General features: G+C 39.1%; 1 protein-coding gene across 2 annotated transcripts in view; it reads right to left on the reverse strand.

Annotated features, from left to right (window-relative positions):
- Positions 1 to 328: 328 nt before the first annotated feature.
- LARGE1 (LARGE xylosyl- and glucuronyltransferase 1) overlaps positions 329 to 23,702 on the reverse strand; it is a 382,380-nt gene continuing 359,006 nt past the window's right edge. For both annotated transcript variants that reach the window (XM_034403814.3, XM_087873824.1), the window contains exons 13-15: positions 16,844 to 16,990; positions 8,402 to 8,597; positions 329 to 1,947 (exon numbers count right to left, since the gene is read on the reverse strand). In XM_034403814.3, the coding sequence (XP_034259705.2) occupies positions 1,750 to 1,947; positions 8,402 to 8,597; positions 16,844 to 16,990 (541 nt within the window). In that variant the 3' untranslated portion in view covers positions 329 to 1,749. The remainder of the gene's footprint in view (positions 1,948 to 8,401; positions 8,598 to 16,843; positions 16,991 to 23,702) is intronic.

Here is a 23,702-nt window from a genome sequence, read left to right on the forward strand (position 1 = left end):
CAGTAGAAGAAAAGGAAACAGAAATATGTTAAGCACGCACTATTGTTTCACTGGAAGTTCTGAACAAAATCCCAAGCCAAAAATTCTTCTCCTGCTTTTGACTTGAAGTAGCAGCTTTGATCTCTTGAGTGTAATTGTTATAGATCAGCATTGATGCATAAATCCTGGAAAATCTTTGGAACCCAGACAGTTTACTACAAAAGTTGAAAGAAGTCACATTGGTCTTGCCAAAGAGGAAATATGGGATAGTTAATTAATAGTACAAAATGCACAGTGACTAGTCATGTAAGGATGTTGGTAAGACTCTTAAGATTCTTGGGGAAAGGAAGAGAGACATAATTCTGATTTATTCAAATTCTGCTCTCTAAATAACATTGCAACCAAATACAAATAGCCCCAAATAAGGGTAGTGCATTAAACCTCATCTCCTCCATCCATGTAAACACAACATTAATACTGAAGAAATAATAAAAAAAATAAAATATCCAGTGTTGGGTTGCACGTATATGTGTTAATGTTTCTTGTTCAAGATTCTCACCCATACTTAGTTCTACATACAATAATAGGAGTGAATTGGATTGAATTCACTTCCAAACAAAGACCATCAAGATTTTCCCGTTCTTTTCTCCCCCACCAATACACCATTTCATTTTGATTTTGTTTTAGTTTAACAACACTTGATTGAATTAGTTCCCCAAAGTCTGTAATTCTGTGGTTCCACCCTCCTATTTATGATGTCCACTCACACCAAATGGATGTGAAGTGGAAGAGCTATTGGACTGATTTTCCCCAATCACCTGAGTTTATTGATTAATTAAATATTAATCCTTCTTTCCCAGTACTTTAGATTCCAATTTGATTTGTGTTGCAAAGAAATACTTCAAAAAACCCTATAAAATGGAAGCAAAAATTGAATGTGATGGGTATCTTTCCAGGTCAGTAAAAGCACAGATCTTATTGGGGGGAATGGCTAGATTTGGGGATACATCTGAAGTGTGAAAGGATGCAATTTAGGTTTGAAAAAAAAGGATATGAACAGAGCAGGTGACAGTAGTGGGGAGTTGGAGAAGAGTCCATCTTGCAGCATAAGAGCAATGACTGAGTGATGCCACAGAAGTGCATACACAATGCTGTGAATATTCAGAATATAATATATCACAAGTCCCATTGGTTGGATATGATTTCCATTCATCTGACGGGGAAGTCTGGTTCAGCTTACTGTATAGTGTTCTCTGTGGTTAGACAAAAGTTGTGTGACATAGGCAAATTCCCTTAATAAGGAAAAGTAGGGGCTGTTTTTGTTCATTTAATTCACAGGATAGTAATCGGAAGATCTTCCTTTACATTTCTTTTTTTTTTTAAAAAATGTGATATTATTAAATAGTAACATGAAAGCCTATATTCCAAAGAAGATCTGTGTGCAATTTTAAGAATCAAGATCTGTTTTACAGTTACTGCCACCCTGTGTGCTGCCAACAGATGTGGGTAGTGCTGTCCCCAACCCCATACATTTTGTGTCCACCTCTTGGTCAATCAAACCAAAGTTTTGTAGGTGGTGGATGAGTGGTGCTTTTGAGCAACGTCCAGAGACATCTTGTTCCAAAGCTCTACCGTTAGAACTGTTTGATGTGGTTTAAAAACAAAGCAAAACCAAAAACAACCAATGGTGTCCCACAATTTAAGAACGGGGTCCACACACACGAAACGGCTCCTCTTTTCAGTTTGCTTTCCATTAAGAGTTTGGTGGTGCTAGCTGTTGTTCTCAGCCGTGAGATATTTCAATGCAGCAAAGCCGTAGCGGCGTGACATATCCTGCTGGAACTCTTCTTTGAGGGTCTTCAGACAAATGCGGTACTGCTTGTTGGAACGGAATTTGGTGATGTCGAAGCTGGGCGCATGTGGCATGTGGATCATGTAGGCATTGGGAAGCACTGTGAATTCATATTCCTGAGGAAGACAGTCACAGTCAGAATGAGCAAGAAGACCAATGTCTCACAATTCTGTTATGCCAATAGAAAAGAACATTTGTAGCTCAGGGTTGAACTGTGGGGTCCTTGATGCTTTCTGAGCTTGATTGTTTTCTTGTAGACAATTCATTACCCAACCTCATCAGCACTATCTAGCTGGGCAATGAAAGATCTGCAAGAGAACCATCAAGCTCAGAGAGCAGCAAGGACCTCACATTTCTTTTTGTCCTGTCTCCTCTCCCCCAAAGCCTTAAGTGTTGCAAAAACTGGAAAACAGCAAGTGTAAGTGAAACATTGGCTCTTATAAAATGATGGTCTGCAAATAAAAATCCTTTCTTAATCCCAGTGTAAATATATCTCCCTTCCCTTCCTGCCCCTTTTCTTTTATTAACTTGAATAAAACTGAATATGGCATCTGGTTGCTAAGCATGTGTACAGTTAGGTTTTGTAACACCCCCATATGAGAAAAACTTGGTTGGTATTTACTCATGTTTGCTAATGTTTCTAAATCATGGCTAAGACCTGAAAAAGAAGAAAGCTGAGAATTTGTGTTTGAGGGGGAGGAGAGGAGACTTAAAACTATGTTTAAACCACCTTGGGAGCAGTTTGCAAGGCAAATAGAAGTCTAACAAGTGAGCATTCTTATGGTGAAATTTCACAGGACATATAAATAGAACTGAGTTCTGCTAAAGTTATTTGTTTAGAATAGAACCAGCAACTTATCAACTAGATGAAATGCATAAAATGTTGAATCTTGGGATTTCTCATCTGAAAGTCTGCTTGCATCTGTTACAGAGCAGCAATCCAGAACTGCCTAAGCAATTCTCAAGAAGCTTTTCTTTACAGAGAGATGAAAACTCCCTATTAATCACTCTGCATTTATTGCAGGATTCTGGTAAAAATAAAAGCCTTTGATTAGCAACCCTTCAGTTTCTGAATGACATGTTGATGATACGGATACATCTAAAGTCAATGTTAGATTCAACTCCTAGCTGGGCTAAGAGAATTTTGCAGCTTTGCTTTGCCTTCTGCCTCAAAGCAGTGATCTTTTACTGACATCAAAGCCATTCTCTGCTGCCCTTTCATCCTTCCTCAGTTATGTTGCTATTCCAATTTTGCCAAGAGCAGTTGTTTCTCTTCACTGCTTACATATTTTTTACGGTAAAAATAGAGCCCACTGAGGTATCGTTACTATGATAAATTTGAGGAGTAAAAGGAGAAGAAATACCAAGCCATGGATGTGCCCATCCATGAATTAATTGAACTTGAGCATCACTATGAATTGAACTTGATTAAAATATGTATTTATCCTTTAACTCAGGGGTATCCCAACCTTGGCAACTTTAAAACCTGTGGACTTCAATTCCCAGAATTCCCCAGCCAGCCATGTTGGAAATTGAAGTCCACAAGCCTTTAAGTTGCCAAGGCCGAGCACCCCTATTTTAAGCGCAGGCACACAATTCTACAGATCACAAGCAGAGGCATTTTGTCAATCTTCATAATTTGATGTGCTTTTCACAGGTGATGCCAGGAATTTTAACTGGGACCCCTGTCATACAAAGCAGGAGCTATTCCCCCCCCCATTCCACCCCATCAAGTCACCCCAGAGTTTTATTCTTTATTCCAATAAACATATTGATTCTAACTGAACTATGAACAGGTTACCCCAAAGCTTAGTGCAGAGACTCCCGAAGAGCTAATCCCACTGAACCAGTGGTGGGATCCTTCTGGTTTAACAACTGGTTTGGTGACTGTGTGCTGCGCACACGTGTACAGTTCAACAAAAAATGACCTTCCGTGTTAGTGCTTGGGAATTAAAACAGCTGAGGCACAGCAATCTGCTCTGCCGTGCTAATCAGCTTGAAGATAAAGCACAGGGGTGGGTGGGGGGGCCCAGCTGATCGTGGGAGCTCCCGGTTCACCTGAACTGGTTTGAACCGTAGAATCCAACCCCTGCACTGGACCCACTGTTCTCCCTTTCTATACAGATAGTCCTCGACTTACAACCATTTGTTTACTGACTATTTGAAGTTACAACACTGAACAAAAGTAACTTATGACCAGTTGTACTTGCAACCATCACAACTTCCCCACAATCAAAAATTTGAAAGCTTGGCATATATTTATGATGACTGCAGTGTTCTCAGTCATTTGATTGCCATTTGGGACTGTCCCAGCTGACTTATCACAAGCAAAGTCAGTGGGGGGAAGCTGGATTTCCTTAATGATGGCGTGATTCAATTAACATCTGCAGTGATCTGCTTAACAACCATGGCAAAATAGGTCATAAAATTGGGCGTGGCTCGCTTAATAACAGCCTTATTTAGCAACAGAAATTCTGGTCCCAATTGTGATCATAAATCAAGGACTACATTTACTTAAATGGATTTTTTTAAAAATACTTCGAAGGACAAAGGTAACACTTCTTAAGAACATGCAATGCCTTGGACTATTTCATTTGTACCTGTAAACTGTTCTATTTCTCTCTGAAAAGACTCTTGAGATTGCATGTCTCTCTCTCTCTCTGTCAATCCATTCATCCAAAAATTAAAATTTTTGTTTCATTATAACAAGGTTTCCTCAATATAATTTTTGGAGTAACATGATTTGTTCCCAACTATGTAAAAAAAGTTTTGAACGTTTAATTTTGTGTTTGATTTATATCCTTTTTATTTTCTATAGGAACTTATGGTGGTGTACTTACACATTGTCCTTCAGTTTATTTCCACAACAACCATGAGGTTTTGATTGGGCTACAGGAGAATGATTGGCTCAAAACCATCCAATCCATTCCCATGGTTGAAGACTGGAACTGAACTTGGGTCTACCCGATCCTAGTTTATAATCTTGACAACTACAGTTCTACATGGAAAAAAATTTCCACTGTAGAGCAAGAGATTGCTAACTGATACAAATCTGGTCTACCTTAAAGGATTGACAGGTTAGGGTTTTTTGTGGAATTATTTAAGAATGCAATATCAAGTTCAATATCAGATCAAGGCCATTAGGATTAGCCCCTTGCTCAAGGAGGAAATTCGAATTAACACATTTGCAGAATTTTCCTAGTATAGATGTCTGTCATTCTTTGGTTCCTCCTTTCTAGTGGTGGGTTTCAAATTTTTTTACTACCAGTTCGGTGGGTGTGGCTTGGTGGGTGTGGCATGGCTTGGTGTGCATGGCAGGGGAAGGATACTGTAAAATCTCCATTCCCACCCCACTCCAGGGGAAGGAAACTGTAAAATCTCCATTCCATCCCCAATCCAGGGGAAGGTTACTGCAATATCCCCATTTCCTCCCGATCAGCTGGGACTTGGGAGGCAGAGAATAGATGGGGGCGGGGCCAGTCAGAATGTTTACTACCGGTTCTCCGAACTACTCAAAATTTCCACTACCGGTTCTCTAGAACTGGTCAGAACCTGCTGAAACCCACCTCTGCTCTTTTCCCTTAGTATGTGAGGAAGCAATTCATCTGGTCCTGGAGATATAAACTCATTGAAAGAAAAAAACTATTCCCTGGTATATATTTTTAATTATTCTCAGTCCTTAATCTTGCTGCTTCATTCTGCTCTTCAGTATTGACCTATAGAACACACTGACACTTTTGGAGAGAATAGAAGGTTCATCTGCACTTCCTGCTTACTCTGAGACTAGGATCGCCATTTAGCCATCTCGAGAACAGGAATGTCCAGCCATCTTTATCTCTGTCTTTTCTTGCTCTGCATTAAAGTTAGTATTTCAAAGTTGTGCTGGGATGGGAAGCCTTATGCTCTCTTCCTGCAGTTCTTCATTTTATTATAAGCAAATATTTTCACTGCAGGTTGGATACGGTGCACTACAGCAGAATTCCCTTTGCAGGGAAGACAGATAAAAGGTTGGTCTTTTTTCTTTTTTTAAAAAAAAACAAAGAGGTCAGTGGTGAAATCCAATTTTTTTTACTACCGATTCTGTGGGCTTGGCTTGGTGTAGCTTGGTGGGTGTGGCTTGGTGGGCATGGCAGGAGAAGGATACTGTAAAATCCCCATTTCTTCCCCACTCCTGGGGAAAGGATATTGCAAAATCTCCATTCCCACCCCACTCTGGGGCCAGACAGTGGTGGCATTTGCCGGTTCTCCGAACTGCTCAAAATTTCCGCTACTGGTTCTCCAGAACCTGTCAGAACCTGCTGGATTTCACCCCTGAAAGAGGTTCATTAGTGGACCAATGAAACAGTAGTCTCTCCCCCCCCATCATGAATGTTAGAAGAGTTCTGCTACTTTTCCCTTCTAGCCCAAGAAACAGGAAGAAAGGAAAACATATGCTTTCTTTATTTTACTTTCAGTGGTCCACTAATGCACGGGTCCCCAACCCCCAGTCTGTGGACTGGCATCGGTCTGCGGCATGCCAGAAACCAGGCCACGCAAACAAGCAAAGCCCCATCCATGGGATGTAGGCATCACACAAAGCCACATCCCCTCCGGTCCATGGAACCAGTTCCTGGTGCCCAAAAGGTTGGGGCTGCTGCACTAGTGGACATATCAGATGGAAGATGTCAAATATGGATGGGGGTCCTGAAAAAGCTCCTATCGTTTGAAACCACACAGCTTTAAATCTCTTCCATGCAGTGGTGGGATTCAGCCAGTTCTGTCCCATTCAGGCGAACCAGTAGCGCTGACTGAGGTTGGCCCTGCCCATCCGCCTGGATGTAATGCACATGAGCAAAAAGCATTGGCGGAAGGCTGAGCATGTACATGCGCTCACATTTGCAAACCGGTAGGGAAGGTAAGTGAATCCCACCTCTGCTTCCATGGAAAGGAAAGTGAGTGATGTTTGTTTTCCCAGTACAGATGGCAGTAGGGGACTCTCCCAACTGCATAATAACTGGCCAGCATTGTTTCCAAACCTGGACTCAATTTCTTTAATTGTCTTCATTTAAAGATGGGTTTAGCATGGGAGCCCGGTTGCTTAAGATTGTTGTTGAAAGAACCCAGTGACAATAATGTACAGGACCTGAGCAGCTTTGTCCTTTGTACGTGTATCTGTTAACATTCTACCTTTTTAATTGAACAGCTGTTAGACTGATACTTCTTGCATTTTGTACAAAACTGAAGAAACTGTTTTTATGTCCTTAGCGGGTCTTTGCCAACTTCCAACTCATTCTATGCTTTAGCCTTTCTGACACTGTATGTACAAAGACACTGTTATGAATCGTCCTATTGTCCCCCTGAGAAACATTTGCCTCATTTAAAGCAGTAAATGCTCCTTGAGAGGTAATCTAAAGAGTGAGCTGTATCTTTCCACCTGTTCCTGGGAAACTGTTTTGCAGAGAAGCAAAGAGCTAATTGTAGGGCAGACCTGCTAATTTAAGATGCCAGTTGCAAATTTAGAGGTGCTGGTTAGCAACACAAGGTACAATTTAATTGTTACCCATCTTTTGGTAAACTGATTACTGGATGGGGGAATGATCCTACTGGGTGTTATTTGGCACAAAGACATTTTTTTTTTCATGAGACATAGTTTTTTATGGTCTTTCACTCTTGTCTCTTGGAATTAATTTGGAGCACCAAATGTTTATACAGAAGCCTGAAACCCATTATGCATGAACATTGAAAAAACAAAACAAAACCAACAACCCCACACTCTGAAGTGGAAAGAACTCTGGCTGTGTCAATATACTATATTCTAACCAAATGGAGCCGAGATGGCTCCATTTGGAGCCGAGATGGCTAATTCAGTTCATTGCTAGGAGTTTGCTCCTGACTGGCTGAAGGTTGGCTCAGCCTACCATTCTCCTGAGGTTGGTAAAATGAGGACCCAGATTGTTGTGGGCAATAGGCTGACTCTGTAAAGCATCTTAGAGAGGGCTGTAAAGCACTGTGAAGCAGTATATAACGCTCAGCACTATTGCTATTACCCAGAACTAGGAAGAATAGGCTGATTGGCTATGCTAGCTAGGAATTATGGGAGCTGTTGATTAGGAAAACTATTCTTTTCTGCTTCACGTTAACAGTATCAATCAATTAATTTTTCAAAAGCAAAGTGTACGACTCTTTCATGAATAAAGGTGAATATGCGTGTCCCAGGATAAATGTTGCAGAATCCAATCTGGGCTGGTCACTGGGACCAGAGGATTTGTCTTCTGAGTTTTAGGACTCATGCTGAAGCCCATCTTCAGGGAACTTCCCTCTAGCAGAGTGTACTAGAGAGGTTCTGCCAGAGAGAAGTTCCCTAAAGATGGGCTTTAGCACGAGTCCAAAAAGTTCAGAAGTTTTGGTGACTGACCCAAATTGGATCCTGTACAAGTCTTCCTTATTAATGAATCTGAACAAGAGTGTGTACTCCCATATCTATGATGCAATGAGAAGCAAACTTTCTAGAGCATTCTATAAAAGCAGTATCTTTTACATTTTAAAAAAATGGGGAAACAAATTGCTGCAACTAAAATTTCTACTCCTCACCTGTGCATCCAATTCCATAATGTGTGCAACTTTATTCCAACCAAATCCAACAAACCTTCGGTCATATTCTGGACAATCCTGCCTTACCACAACATATGGCTCAAAATCTGCTTCCCATTCAACTCGATATGGTGTGGTGGCTGTTCGCCACTTGGCAAAATTGGTTGGTGCATGCCCTTTTGTCCATACGTGATACCTGGAAAAGATATTGATTGAAAGAATCATTGATGGAAATAAGACTTGGAAACAATCCACAATGAGAGATCTATGAGAGTGCAATTTGGTTCACTTCTCTTCACTTTCACCTCTTGGTCTGTTCACTTGACAAGAAGTTTGATTCACTTCTTGACAACACTGCTGATACAAAAGTCAGAAGAGGTTCCTGCACATGCATAGCACACGAAGAAGGTATCTTGCAACTTTTTCATGGGCCTCAAAGCAGGGCTAACTGAGCAATTTGGCCATGTGGCTTTGGTCTTAGAAAAAGGCACTGTGGTGCCTTCAGGATGCAGCTTTGGGAACCTCAAAAATGACAGATATTCGGTGGGCATTACCACCCAGGCTTCCATTTGAAAAATGATATTTTCTATAATTACAGAAAGCAAAGAAATCATGACTGATGAAGAAACAGTAACTATAGCAGTTCTGGACTGTGACATTTAATTGCCGCAATTCTAAAAAATGGTACTTTGAGAAGATGTTGACATGCAGATAAATGCTTTGTAAATGAGCTCAGCCACCATTCACAGTTATAACGGTGGTTTTTTTTTTTCCCTTTGTAATTTAGTAGTTTGTTTTCAAGGCATGCAGAATTCTATGGAGGTGTTTCTGTCATCATGGCAGAAATTAAGATCAATACAGGCATTAAATAAAAGCCTAGGCAAATACTATCAATGCCATCAAAACTATTGTTTTGTTGCCATGTGTCATCTACACAATTTCATCTAGACAATCAGTTCAATTTACAGGAAAGGATCTTTTTATAATTTGTTAATTTTACCCATGTCACTGCCAGGCCTATCCATGCACAGCTACTATTCTTCCATTAAGACAACAATCAATACTTTTCTCTTCCATTTATTTATTTAAAGATCAAATTTATATGGCCACCCATCTCTGGGCAATGTACAACAAAGTTATACACAGTAAACATATAATAAACCAGTCATTATTAAAAAAAATTTTTTTAAACAACTACAACAACAAGGCATATGAGAGAGTAGATTGTGCTCGCTGTGTCATTCCAGAATGATATCGACTACTGCCACACTTCTATTGATTAAACCAGGATACCGTTACATCACTGGTTTATATATTAAAGCATATTCCAAGGTTTATGGAAAGCCAATATAGTCAGGCTTGGTATTGTCTGACTGTATTGGGCTTTAATACAATATAGTCTTGGTATTGTATCTAGATTTAATTTAAATATCAAAGACCTCCATGAAAATATTGGAAATATTCAGCTTGCAATTTTGACTTGATTTAACTTTCGAATCCTATTAAGGTCTATGGTTATGGACACAGAAAAAGCACATGTGGGAATAAGAATACAAAGAATCATAGAGCTGGAAGGGACCTTGAAGGTATTCCAATCTAGCCCCCTGCCTTACACCAGTAGGCCCCAAAGTTTTGAGTGCCACAGACTGGTTCTGTGGAGGATGGTTTTTCTGCGGACTGGGTAAGGGTGGTCATGGTTTCGCCGCTGCCTGGATCTGCACATGTGTGGATGGGTCCTTGCTTGGGGCTACAGACCGGTACTGTTCTGAGGCCCGGGGGTTGGGGACCCCTGCCTTATACCATCCCAGACAAATGGACATCCAATCTTTCTTGAAAACTTCCAGTGATGGAGCACCCACAACTCTAGGAGGCAAGCTGGTCCATTGATTGTTTTCATTGTCAGGAAATTTTTCCTTAGTTCCAGGTTGGACCTTTCTTTAATGATCTTCCATTCATTGCTTTTCCTTCCCTCAGGTGCTTTGGAAAATAAGTCACCCCCTCTTCTTTGTGGCTGTCCACCAAGTACTGGAAGACAGCTATCATATCACCCCTAATCTTACTCTTTGATAGGCTAGACATACCTACCTAGTTCCCTTAATTGTTCCTCATTTGGTTTAGTTACTAGTCCCATTATCATCTTTGCTGTTCTTCTCTGCACTCTTTCTAGGCTCTCAGCTTCATTTTTGTACTGTGGTGGCCAGAACTGGATACAATATTCCAAGTGTGACCTCAGTAGTGCGTTATAGAGTGGTACTAACATTTCTCGTAATCTTATTGCTATGCTTCTGTTGGTGCAGCCTTTTTGCCACCTGCAGCAAACTGCTGGTTACACTTAAGTGGTAAGTATGAGCCAGTAATGTTGTCCATTAGGAAACTTAGATCATTCTCATAGTTACTACTGTTGAGCCAGGAATTACCTGTGCATTTGGTTATTCTTGCCTAAGTGCAAGACCTTATTTCTCTCACTACTGAACTGCATCTTTTGGATAGGGCCCAATGCTTCCAAATCATTCAAAAAGGAAATATTTCTGTTCTGTTTAGGATAAAAATCTAATTAAAAATAAATTTCAGGAATAGTTATTGTAATATGCTAATAACTTTTAGTGAAATCAGAGGATAAATGGGATGTCTGTATTTATTCTTTATTTGGGATATTTATTATTTCCTTGGATACAAGAAGAAATGGTAAGAAGAATAGACCTACTGGATAAGGCCAAGGTCTATCTATTTCTGTTTTTTGTTTCTTATAGTGACCAGCAAGTTGTCTCTGAGGTGATAGAGATATGTCCTTCTCCCATTGTTGGCTATAATTGGCTTTTGAAAGTATGCTTACTCCAGCTTGAAGGTAATGTTAATCATAACCTTGATAATACCTGGGTATCTGAAGAGAAAATGAGAATGCATTCCTGCTACAGCCCTACAGAATCCTTGAGAGACCAAAATGTACAAATGTAGTTCTACAATGAATCTGTGAAGACTTCATTAACCTGAAGTCTTAAAATTCTCCTTAGTTCTTGGTTGCTTCTCTCCTTTATTAGTTTCTACCCACTGCTTCTTTTCCTGCCCTCAGGTGCTTTGGAGAATAGCTTGACACCCTCTTCTTTGTGGCAGCCCCTGAGATATTGGAACACTGCTATCATGTCATCCCTAATCCTAGATGATATTTCCTGACAGTTAGACAGTTAGAACAATTAATCAGTGGAACAACTTGCCTCCCGAAGTTGTAAATACTCCAACACTGTGTTGTGGTCTGTCAGCAGCCTGCAGAGCTGGCAGAAGAGTCAGACAGTGAGGGCTGGGGAGGAATATGGACAAGTGCTGGAGTCTGGGCTTGGAGAAGATTGGCCCCTCCCATAAGACTTAAAAGAGGAGCAAAGGCACATGGGCCTTTGCAGGCAACAACCTTGTTAATTCTGTGCAGTTTAAAGTCTGACGCTCTGTTTGATTCTGAACTCTGTGTGGCTTTGCCAATTAGCTCTTTGGCAGCGTGTCAAGGGAGATAAAGGTGGGTGATTATCAGCCTTATCCCGAAGGACTCTTTACAAGTATTTGGGACTCATCTGTGAATGAACAGAATTCACAGCTGTTAAAATAAAACAGGTTTTCGGGACTACTCGTGTGTTTTACTGACTCAGGAAGCCTAGGTCAGAACACACTGGAAGTTTTAAAGAAGAGATTGGACAACCATTTGTCTGAAATGGTATAGGGTTTCCTGCCTAAGAAGGGGGTTGGACTAGAAGACCTCCAAGGTACCTTCCAACTCTGTTATTCTATTCTTATCAATATATTTCTTGTTTCCTGTTCTAGCAATATATATTTCTATTCTAGCAATATATATTTCTATTCTACCACATTCTTTAGAACAGAGATGCAATTAATAAAGAAAATAAATAGTACGATATATGTGTGTATGTATGTATATAATTATACATGTGTGTCAGTGGTGGTATTCAGCCAGATCTATCCACCCACCTGCCCAGACGACTGTTTTTGATGCTCTGTGTATGTGCAGACGGTCCTGCGCGTGCGCAGAGGCGGTATGTGCGAGCAAAGAAAGCATGCGCATGTGCGCTCTCACATTTGTGAACCGGTAGCGAAGGTAAGTGATTACCGCCCCTGATGTGTGTGTTCATTCCTTAACATTTTCCAGAAGTTCTCTAGAATCATTATAGCAGCATTCATTTTGTTAAGTTTCTTTTTTTCCAGAGTGAACCATAGGGGAGATGATTACAAATAAGTTAAAGAGAAAATTGCTAATTTTGTCTTTGTTTTTGTTTTATTTTGGCTCAACGTAATTGTATTCAAACTTGTTGACATGGACAGGTCATTGGTCAACACACATTAGTGCAATACAGAACATTATCCTTGGACAAGAGACTATATAATGTGACTTTCTTTCTCTAAAATTTCCTGAATAATCAGAGAGCAAGTATTTGTACTGTATTTGGAAGTAAATTTAGAGCAGCAGCAATTAACTTAGTCTGAAACCTTAGTGGAGCAAAGTTTAATTTTTCTCTACAGGCAAGGAAATCTCCAGACCTTTAATATAAAACCCTTGAGACAAATCTACAATGAAGCCATCCATTATTCTCCATTACAAAGCTCTCATAGTCAAAATATCCAGGCTACCACAACATTTGCTGGAACAGAAATAAAAGGAAGACCTATACCATGGAAAACTAATTTATATGTCACATATGCCCAAAGGGAAAAAAGTTAATCATTTTAGAAAACAGGAGACCAAATAAAAATAAAAGAGTTTGGAATGCTACAGGAACGATCAGGAATCATTGTCATACAAGTTTTCCCCTATTAGTTTGGCCTTACAAAGTTACTAACCAGTTACCAGTTTCTAACAACTGATAAAAACCACCTTGAAAACAAAGATAGAAATGGTTGGTTGGTGGACGTGGGCTGTGAGAAGATTGAAACAATCAGATGGACTGAAAAAAGTGTGTGAAGGCTAGCTGTATAGAGAGGTACTGATCAGTCAGAACAGGGGTGGGTTCTAAATTTTTTTATTACCAGTTCTGTGGGCGTGGCTTGATGGTCATGTGACAATTATTTAGGATTTAGCAGAGGTACTGGTTTACCAGGCTTTTAACTGCTTGCAGAGCTGTACCAATCTACCCATGTATTTTTGCAGGCACTGATCTACTCATATATTTTTGCAGGCACTGGTCTACTCATGTATTTTTGCAGGCACTAATCTACTCATGTATTTTTTGCAGGCACTGGTCTACCCATTTATTTTTGCAGGCATCGGTCTACTCATGTATTTTTGCAGGCACTGGTCTACCCATTTATTTTTGCAGGCACCGGTCTACTCCTTTGTTTTCTTTTAACACTGATCAGCTGTAGGGCGGCCCTTTGAAGCCCCGTGGCAAGAGTTTAAACAGTTTTTTTCCCTCTAGTCATCAGCTAGAAGGAAGTCTCTTTTGTGATGTCTTGTTCTTTATGCAAAAAACAAAACAAAACAACAACAACAAAAAACCCAGTGTGAAAGTAAATCCCATGCCTGGGGAAAATTTGATTGATGGTGAAGCAGAAAACTGAAATGAACATTTACATGATCTTATTTTCCAGTAGATTTTTCTTTTAACTAGGGATGGAACAGTTGTTTTCTTAATTAATAAATCTTTGCAATTACTTTCACAGATTACAAAATGATACTGGTAGAATTTATTTTAAATTCTATTTAAATTATTTTCTTTCTTTATAAACAAACACATCAACTCTGCTTTCTTCTGGTTCAGCTTGTTTAAACTAGATTGAATGGGCACAATACATCAAGCACTAAGGCCAAGCAATCAGCGCAGGAGGCTCAAATGAATCCTACCCTTTTGAAATGAATATTTCAGAGATCAGTTAAGTTAGATCAGGAGTGTTAAACTTGCGGCCCGTGGGCCTGATGCGTCACGTGCTGGCCATGCCCACGCCTGGTTTAGTGAAGGGAAAAAAATTGTGATACGTCATGTCATGCCACCGTGATGATGCGAGTTTGACACCCCTGTGCTAGATAGATCAGATGCAATGTTATCCTAAAACAAGGGACATGTAGTGTTGCAAAGACCTGGCAAGACAGATTGCTATTTTGATAGGATCTCCTGCACCTGGGTTCCAAATATGTTTGTTAGCATAGGACTGGTTGCCAAGAGCAAAAATACAGCTAAAGTTTACTACCTCATTATTATGAATGTGGTGAATTGAATGGATATTTATGAACATGCTAAACTGAAACATGAACACAATGGAGTTGCTGAATCCAGAAATGGGACATTCAGGATTCAGGAGATATTATTTCTACATGGGATTACAATCCTCCTTAAGGATCAGATTTATAGTCTGAGATTCCTCATGGATCCCGTAAAGATTTATATGCTGGTAAACTCAAGAATTACCTTGTAGTAGATAGTTGCTGAACATTGTTCAGAAAGTGTATCTGTCTAAGAATGCAATCTGGCTGCATGATTCTGAAAGATTCCATGTAACATTCATATAATCATATAATCAGTTTGGCTGAGCATTGGTTGTTTTCTGAAGCTGATTCAAGGGTGTTCTTTACAATATATAAAGACTTACAGTACATGACTTTGACCCAAACTGATCATAGGACTACCAATTCCAGAAGGCCACTTTGAATAACAGAATAACAGAGTTGGAAGCAGTCTTCTAATCCAACTCCCTGCTCAAGCAGAAAAACCTATAGCATTTCAAACAAATGGTTGTTCAATCTTTTCTTAAAAATTTCCAGTATTGGTGCACCCACAACTTCTGGAGGCAAGTAGGGAATAGGGAACCTGTAGTATGTTCATTCCATCATGGGTTAATGATCAATTCTCCTTTTTCCATGATGAGGCCTAGGTTTTGAAACACATTTTTTAAAAAAGGTAAAGAGTCCTTGCAGATATTACATTGCTAGTCATTGCCGACTATAGGGCGTGGTGCTCATTTTTGTTTCAAGGCCATTGAGCCAGTGCTGTTCAAAGATATTTCTGCGGTCATGTGGCCAGCATCAAATCATGGAGCACTGTTACCTTTCCACCAAATTGATACCTATTAATCCACTCACATTTGCATGCTTTCGAACAGCTAGATTGGCAGGACCTCACCCTCCGGATGAGGATGGGACCTCACCAGTGGTGGGATTCAAAATTTTTTACTACCGGTTCTATGGGCGTGACTTGGTGGGCGTGGCTTGGTGGGCGTGGCAGGGGAAGGATACTGTAAAATCTCCATTCCCACCCCACTCCTGTGGAAACTTACTGCAAATCCCCATTCCCTCCCCACTCCACTAAATTGCTTTCCAGCTCCGTTCTTTGTGCAGGGCAACAAAAGAAGACTCAGCGGATTAGCTGGGACTCGGGAGGTAGCGAATAGATGGGGGCAGGGCCAGCCAGAGGTGGTACTTGTTGGTTCTCCGAACTACCCAAAATTTCCACTACCGGTTCTCCAGAACTGGTCAGAACCTGCTGAATACCACCTCTGGACCTCACCCCCATTGCATGGCACTCAAGTCTTAAACTTGGGCTGCTGGGTTTTTTTGGGTGGTGGTGGTGGTGTGTGTTTTCAGTGTTTTTTTTTTTTTTGAAACACATTGCTTTGTTATAAATTGAAACTTGTTCCTTGTTTATGAGGAACCAAAAACATACTTACTGAAGCCTTGTAATATTAAATATGTTATTGTTCAAAGATAATCATTTTAGTTCTCACTGTTCTATAACTCATTTTAAATGATGTTTTTATAATTGGTTTTTACTGTATTTTTTTTTTGTAAGTCACTTTGATCCATTAAGAGAGAGGATGACATCACAAACACACACATTCATAACCACTAACGTCCCTCGGGAAGGGGGAGCAGATGGAGGATTTTCAGAAGGTGTAAACCAATTTCCCACCAGGTTCCACAGCAATCTTATCTCAGAGATTTTTTTACTGAATTTACTGCTTAGAGTCCTAATGGGAATAATATAATATCTACCTGGCAACCACTCTCCATCTACCTGGCAACCACTGTTCATTTCTGGCAACCATCCTCCATTTCTTAAAAGGACAGCAAAACTGCCTGTTTTCCTGTCTTTTTAAGAAATGGAGCTTTGATTGGTGTCTGTCTGTTTTCTCTCCTATTGGAACCCAAGCAGAATAACAAAGAATCAATAGCCTTTCAAAAAAAAAAAATCTTTCTTAAGGTTTATTGTCTAAAATTCTCCAATCTTAATCTTTTCAAATTAAACCTCCAGATAACCGCCTAAATCTCAAGGAAACATTGTAAATGGATGGCTCATTTTAAGTAATAACAGGGAGCATGAGAACATGTTTCTAACCAAAGTTTAGAATGTTTTAAATGTACACTACTGTGTGCCTTCTTTTATACCCAACTGCTTAAAATAGAGAGAGAGGGAACAAATCATTTGAATGAATTAAACAAAATACATGCAATACCTGAATGTGAAGAGTGTTCCCATGTCCAACATAGATAACAGTTCTGCCTTTGACTTTGGAAAAGAGAGGCGATAGCGAAGAGTTTCAAAAGCAGGTACAATTAGAGCTTTTCTTGTATTGGCTAAGTCAAGTTGGCCAACAGATTTCCTAGAAAAGAAACAGCAAATAAAATCAACTGAATGTTAAATTAGCTTTCTAGTAGCAATGCAATTGAATTATATTATTTTCCATAGAGAATGTTATATTTGGTTACCATTTAAATTTTCATTTACATTCAGAGCCATCTTGTATGCATTAATAATTGCATTAACAGGAAGCACAATTGGCAAATACTTTTAGTTAGAGCTACCAAAGAAATTTCTACTTTTCCTCATAAGAAAAAAAAAACCCCTTAGATTCTGTTCCGCAGTAAATAACATTCACAAAGCGCTGCTCCAAGTGTGAAAAATAAGATTTTTATTTTTTCTGTTTGAATTTTTAAAAGCTCATCATTCATATGTTTATTTCCCCAATCTATATTCAGATGTGTTTGCCTATAAGAATTATCAGCCACTCTTTGGCAATGCTGGAGATGAATTACAGAATTGTGGTCAAATCTATCTGAAGTTCTCAAGCAGCAATGTGAAAATGGAATAAGATTCACTTTCACATCTCTTGGGGTTTCTTTTTCTGAATAAACTTTAAACTTTTGATTTTTCTATTAGCTTCCAATGACTAGTTTCCTCTCAAGTATCTTTCTGTGGGTGTTTTATAAATGAGGTAACTCTCTGCAAACTTTTCTGAAAATTATTTGAAGTGTCTGCATCACATTTCTTTTTCACTGTGTAAAGGTTACTGTATTTTGTCAGCTTCCTATTATAAGTTTTGGATACTTTCTCTCTGTTTCCTTTTTGTCTCTCCCCTTCCATCAATTCTAATTGACCCAGGGCACTGCTTCTAAATAAAAAAATCTTTTATAATCCACCTCCTCCAGCTGCCAAGATTATTCAGTGTTCGTGACACTCTTAACAATTCCACCCCCAGGTTTAAGAGGTGCCTTCTTCTGTTGATTCGGCGCAGAACTTGGTGTGACCGACAAGATAGTAAAGCAAGGAGGAGGAATACCGAAGTAATTTGTGTCTCATTAAGTGTGCTTGGGCTCAGCCAATTAATGTGCCTTCATAGTAATCTCATGGACAGACCATCATTTCACATTTTTCAGCTGTCATAATAGACTTCCAGGATTTTATTTTGCTCACTGGAAGTAGGAGTCAAAATAAGATCCAACACAGTTGGAAGAATGATCATTACAAGATGAGGGCCATAGTTTGGTGGTAGAGCAAATGAGTTAATGCAGAAAATACTTGATTTTATCTAGTTAGGGGTTGAAAAATGCTCACAATGGAATTGTTGTACAAATTGTCAACTCTATAGAGAAGCCTTTGTTAATTTATGGCTCAGGAGTCAGAGGGTCCCCCAGGAACCTCTCACGGGTCCCAGAAATCAAAATTATTTGTCAGTTAATGTTGAAAAGTAATACAATATTAAAATCCCATCAAATAATTGTGGGAGTGATAGTGACAGCAAATGTGTCAATTTTAAATATTGATATTTATAATCAAACAAAAGCCCTTTTGGAGTCCTTCATAATTTTTTAAAGTAGAAATGGGTCTTGAGAGGAAAAAATAAAATAAGAAACACTGCTTGTATATGACCCTGACTTAGGCAGACCAATAGTAGGAAAGGGTTTTAGAGAAAAAATATTTAAACATTGCCATAACAATATTGGGCTAGGTGGACCAATAGTCTGACTCCATATTGACACAGTTCCCTATATTCCTTATAATGTTACACTTCTGTTCTCTAGGGCAACAGATACTCATAAACCTAAGTGGAATTCTTACTGATCCAATTGGCATATTGGAGTGATTAAGGTTAAATGTTAACAGTATAGACCTGTGTTTCTCAACCTTGACAACTTTAAGTTGTGTGGATTTCAACACCCAGTTTCCCAGGAAAACATAAGTGTTGCCTCACTAGAATGACTAATGACTCTAGTGATTAGACCCATTTTTGAAAACAAAAGTTGTATCATGAATATGTGTGTGTGTGTGTATGTTGACTGCCACTCCTTCAATTGTAGAATGTCTTTCAAGAAAGACCTGCCCTCTTATGCTTTTTAAAATAGAGATGCAGGGGTCACCAACCTTTCGGACCTCAGGGACCACTAAATTCATAATTTTAAATCCCGCGGACCACTAATATGAATTTTTTAAAAAGATAAATAGTATTTAGTGCAATTTAGTTCAAAATAAAAAATGCAAATAATTTTTCTGCGGACCACCAACATTTTCTCATGCACCACCAGTGGTCCACTGTGGTCGGTGACCACTGTCCTATAGGATATTTGTCCATACTTACCTACATACTTATCACCACACCATTTAACTTATGGATAAGGATAATTATGCAAAGCATAGAAAATACAGAGGAAATAAGGAAGGAACAAAAGACAAGTTACAAAAATAGGAAAGGAAATTTCCAGTTTGCATCAACACCATTCACTCTACTGCCCATATCAGTTTATCCCTGAAAGCCATCTTTGCTTTCACCAAAACCATATGCTGCTTCATAATTGCCTTTTGCTTTTTAAACTATTTGTTTCTCTCTTTTTGAGCATCTCATCAACTCCATCCAACCACAACTGAGTCTTCTGTCTCATCTTGATCTACTCAGCTTTCCTTCACATATTGGTTTTGTGATTTGATTTTCACTCTTTCTATATGATCAAACAAGTCCAATATATATTCAATAGCCCATTATATTCCATCTACATGCTTTCAGAATGTATTTATTCTTGACCTTACTTCTTTTACACACTTAAGTACCAATGCATTCAAATTACTTTGTTTTTCTTGACACATCCACCTCTCATTTTTAAATAACAAGGTGGGCAGAAACACACTCTTATAATTAGTTATTTTTGCTTCTCTTGAGGGATATTTATTCTCTGCTGTACAAAGGATCACATACTACCCACAACCCTTCTATCAATATCTCAGTGTCTTAAAATATCTCTATTCTTTTTCCCATTTCCAATAAACCATCCACTAATGTACACAAATCCATCTACCTGTTTTAGCTTTTCACCATTTATGTAATGGCTTACAATAATTCATTCAATTTTCCCTGTTAAATGCAATTATGTTGGTTTTCAGTATATTAGTTTTCAGAACCATAATCCTCATTGCATCATTATTCACTTCACCACAGCCATTTCTTATACCTTTATACATAAATATATTAAAGAGTCAAATACCAAGCATCGTTTTTTTACTCTGCTCATTTTTATTTATTTAAAGTCCCAGACCATTGCTGAAACATTCACTAAGAATTACATTTATACTGATACCTAACCTTACACATACCTAACCTTCATCATAAGCTTCTCTTATTGCAATCAACCAACTTTTAAGACCATGGGATGAGGAACAGACACATACTGGGCTGCAGTATTTGCATTATCTCCTAGTGCAGTAAATTATACTGCTAGGAAAACAGCTGTAAAGCAACTGTTTGAAAATATATTTTCAAATCTATATGATTCAACCCAAGTGATAATGAGGCAAAATATCCATAAAGTATTTTATGTCATGATATGCAAGGAGTGGATATGAATTTTTACTAATTTCAAATTTGTTAATTTATTAACAACATTTTTAGACCTGTCTTTATAAATGCACCATCAACATGGGGACAGAATGTCTTAAGATTGTTTTTCTTTTGATAAAATACTATATTGAAACATTAGAAGATGATTATAATTGACTATGGTTTTAACAGAAATAAAGCAACTTCATAACTCAGTTTGAATCTGGCTTATTTTGTGAAGCATAACTAGGACAAACCATATGTGACTAGTTAAACCTGGATGCAAAACCTGCTAACTTTCTCCTTTTGGCAGAACTGAATGAGGAGGGAAAAGGATCTAAGACAGTGATGGCTAACCTTTTCTGGACTGAGTGCCCAAAGCATGCATACATGCGAATGCGTGCACACGTGCCTGAACTACCAAAATGCAATGAGCGCATGCCCCTGCATGCCCCCACATGCGTGTGTGCCCCCCACATGTGCCCCATCCCCATGCATGTGTACACGCACCCTGCACGTGCCCTGCCCCTTGCCCCCTGCCCCTGTGCATGCCCCCGCCCCTCATGTATGTGCTGCAGAGGCCCGAAGACCAGCTGGCCAGTGGGAGGCATGCACGCATGTGTGGTGGAGCTGAACTGGGGCAATGACTCGCATACCCACAGAGAGGACCCTGTGTGCCACCTCTGGCATAGGTTTGCCATCATGGATCTATGACTTATTCATCTCACAGTAAACAATTTACTATTTAACATAGCATTCGAATGCAGCATTATCTAAATGAGCATTATAGGAGCCTTGGTGGCGCAGCGGACTAAAGTGCTGTTAAAGTAGCACTTAACTGCCAGCTGCCTGCAATTACTGCGAGTTCAAATCTCATCAGGCTCAAGGTTGACTCAGCCTTCCATCCTTCCGAGATAGGTAAAATGAGGATCCGGATTGTGGGGGCAATAAGCTGACTTTGTATAAAAAAGAACACTGCTTGGAGGGGGGGCAAAAGCCCTACTAAAGCAGATATATACAAAAGTATGAAGGCTATTGCTTAATGCATTGTAAGCCGCCCTGAGTCTCCGGAGAAGGGTGGCATATAAATCGAATCAATCAATCAATCAATCAATGGTTTCTCAAATAACTATAATCTTTTTTACCTAGGATACCTCTAAGGGTACCTCAGAGGTCAGAGAAATATAATTTCTTAAGATTAAATTTCTTAGGAATTTAATCAAAGGACAACAGCCATATCCATCAGAAAAAAGCAAACTTGTAAAACTGAATAGGTTATAACTGGCCAACACATATTTTTCAAACTTTGGGTGCTAGAGTGGTTTTGCAGATTTTGACAGCCCTAATGTAATTTATATTCAGTACTGAGCAAGATAAAATAATTCAGCAGACTGTAACAAAAATTTATATTTAGCATTATCTATAGTAGAATAATGAAGGACATATTTTAAGAATGCATGCTACGATTATCTGTTGATACCTCAACAGATAATCAAATAGTTTGACAGCATGTAAGCACAAAAAAAAAAAAAAAAAAAAAAGAGGTAATAGTTTATTTGTTGCATTTCTACACTGTTCTTCTTACCTAAGTGACTCTGGACAATTCAGAATAAAAAGTGGATAGGAAAATAATCTCCTTGCAAAATAAGAATTCATAAAAATCAAAGCTCTTTGACCACAAGATGTCCCTCTTGCTCTACACACAGGAAGAAGGTAATAAAATCATGAGCCAGAGGACCATGAGAGCAGAGAAAAAGATGGAAGCCCATGAAAAACAACATTCACATTTACCACTTATACAATACACACCGATGTCATTTCCTCCCTTCACCTCCAAAGTTGAGTACAATAATTATTCTGTCTTGACAAGATTTTGTCTTTCAATCATTTATCTACCTTGTTTGATCACAGTTCTGCTTCCAAGGTATAGTGATGGGTTAACAATATGTCAAAGAGATAACAACTTCAATAACATTTTCACAGTCACTCTGTTGAAATCATCCTGGAAGCACAGATATTGGAGATGGGAGTGACCTATAAGTCATCTGGCCCTCTGCCATGCCGAAACAGAATGTGACTGTACATTTATTGAAGTTTTTAACCAATTCAGTGCTAAGGTGACTTAAAAATGGAGCTGTTCTCCGCTTCTTTGGGAATACATTTTGTAATACAAGTGTCACTATGTTGATTCTCTCCAGATATGCTCAACTTCAGCTCACATTTCTCCAGGTAGCATAGCCATGCTGATTGAGAATTATGGAAGTTGGGAATTCAACACATCTGGAATGATCACACTGGAAAGCTGTTCTAGTCTCTCTCTCTCTCTCTCTCTCTCTCTCTCTCTCTCTCTCTCTCTCTCTCTCTCTCTCTCTCTCTCACACACACACACACACACACACACACACACACACACACGATATAGTGATATATTTATTTTATATCTCTACATCTCTATATCTCATCTCAGTGGAACAACTTGCCTCCCGAAGTTGTAAATGCTCCAACAGTGGAAGTTTTAAAGAAGATATTGGATAACCATTTGTCTGAAGTGGTGTAGGGTTTCCTGCCTAAGCAGGGGGTTGGACTAGAAGACCTCCAAGGTCCCTTCCAACTTTGTTGTTCTGTTCTGTTCTGTTCTGTTCTGTTCTGTTCTATTCTCTCTATCTAGTAAAAGACTGCATGCATTTTTGAGATACCTTGCTTTCAGGAGATGATTAGAAAATCAGGATGTCAACATTCCAGATATAGTCACTTACAGATTCCTTTCATTTTGAGAAAATTGGCAAGATATCCACTAAGATAGAACAGGTTTCGAAAAATAACATATATTTTATACCACTTCACAGTGCTTTTCAGCCCTCTTTAAGTAGTTTAAAGAGACAGCATATTTCCCCCAACAATCTGGGTCCTCATTTTACCAACCTCAGAAGGATGGAAGATTGAGTCAACCTTGAGCCAGTCAGGATTGAACTCTTGGCATTGGGCAGGGTTTGACTGCAATACTGCATTATAACTACTGCACTGCCAATTTTAAGAAAGATGTGTTTTCAGCATCATGCAATCATAGCAGCTACCTGCTTTTCATTAAAACAGTTCAATTTTTTTCAGTTTCCACACGTCTCAAATACTGCTACTATAAGAGCTACGTTAACTTTAATGACCCTCTTCTTACTCATTTATCAAGATTTGCACCTCCTGAGGGTAAGCAGTGTCTTACGAGATTCTCAGG

This window comes from Pantherophis guttatus, chromosome 7 (genome assembly GCF_059756535.1).
Source record: "Pantherophis guttatus breed Tessera chromosome 7, ASM5975653v1, whole genome shotgun sequence".
Classification (NCBI taxonomy): Eukaryota; Metazoa; Chordata; class Lepidosauria; order Squamata; family Colubridae; genus Pantherophis; species Pantherophis guttatus.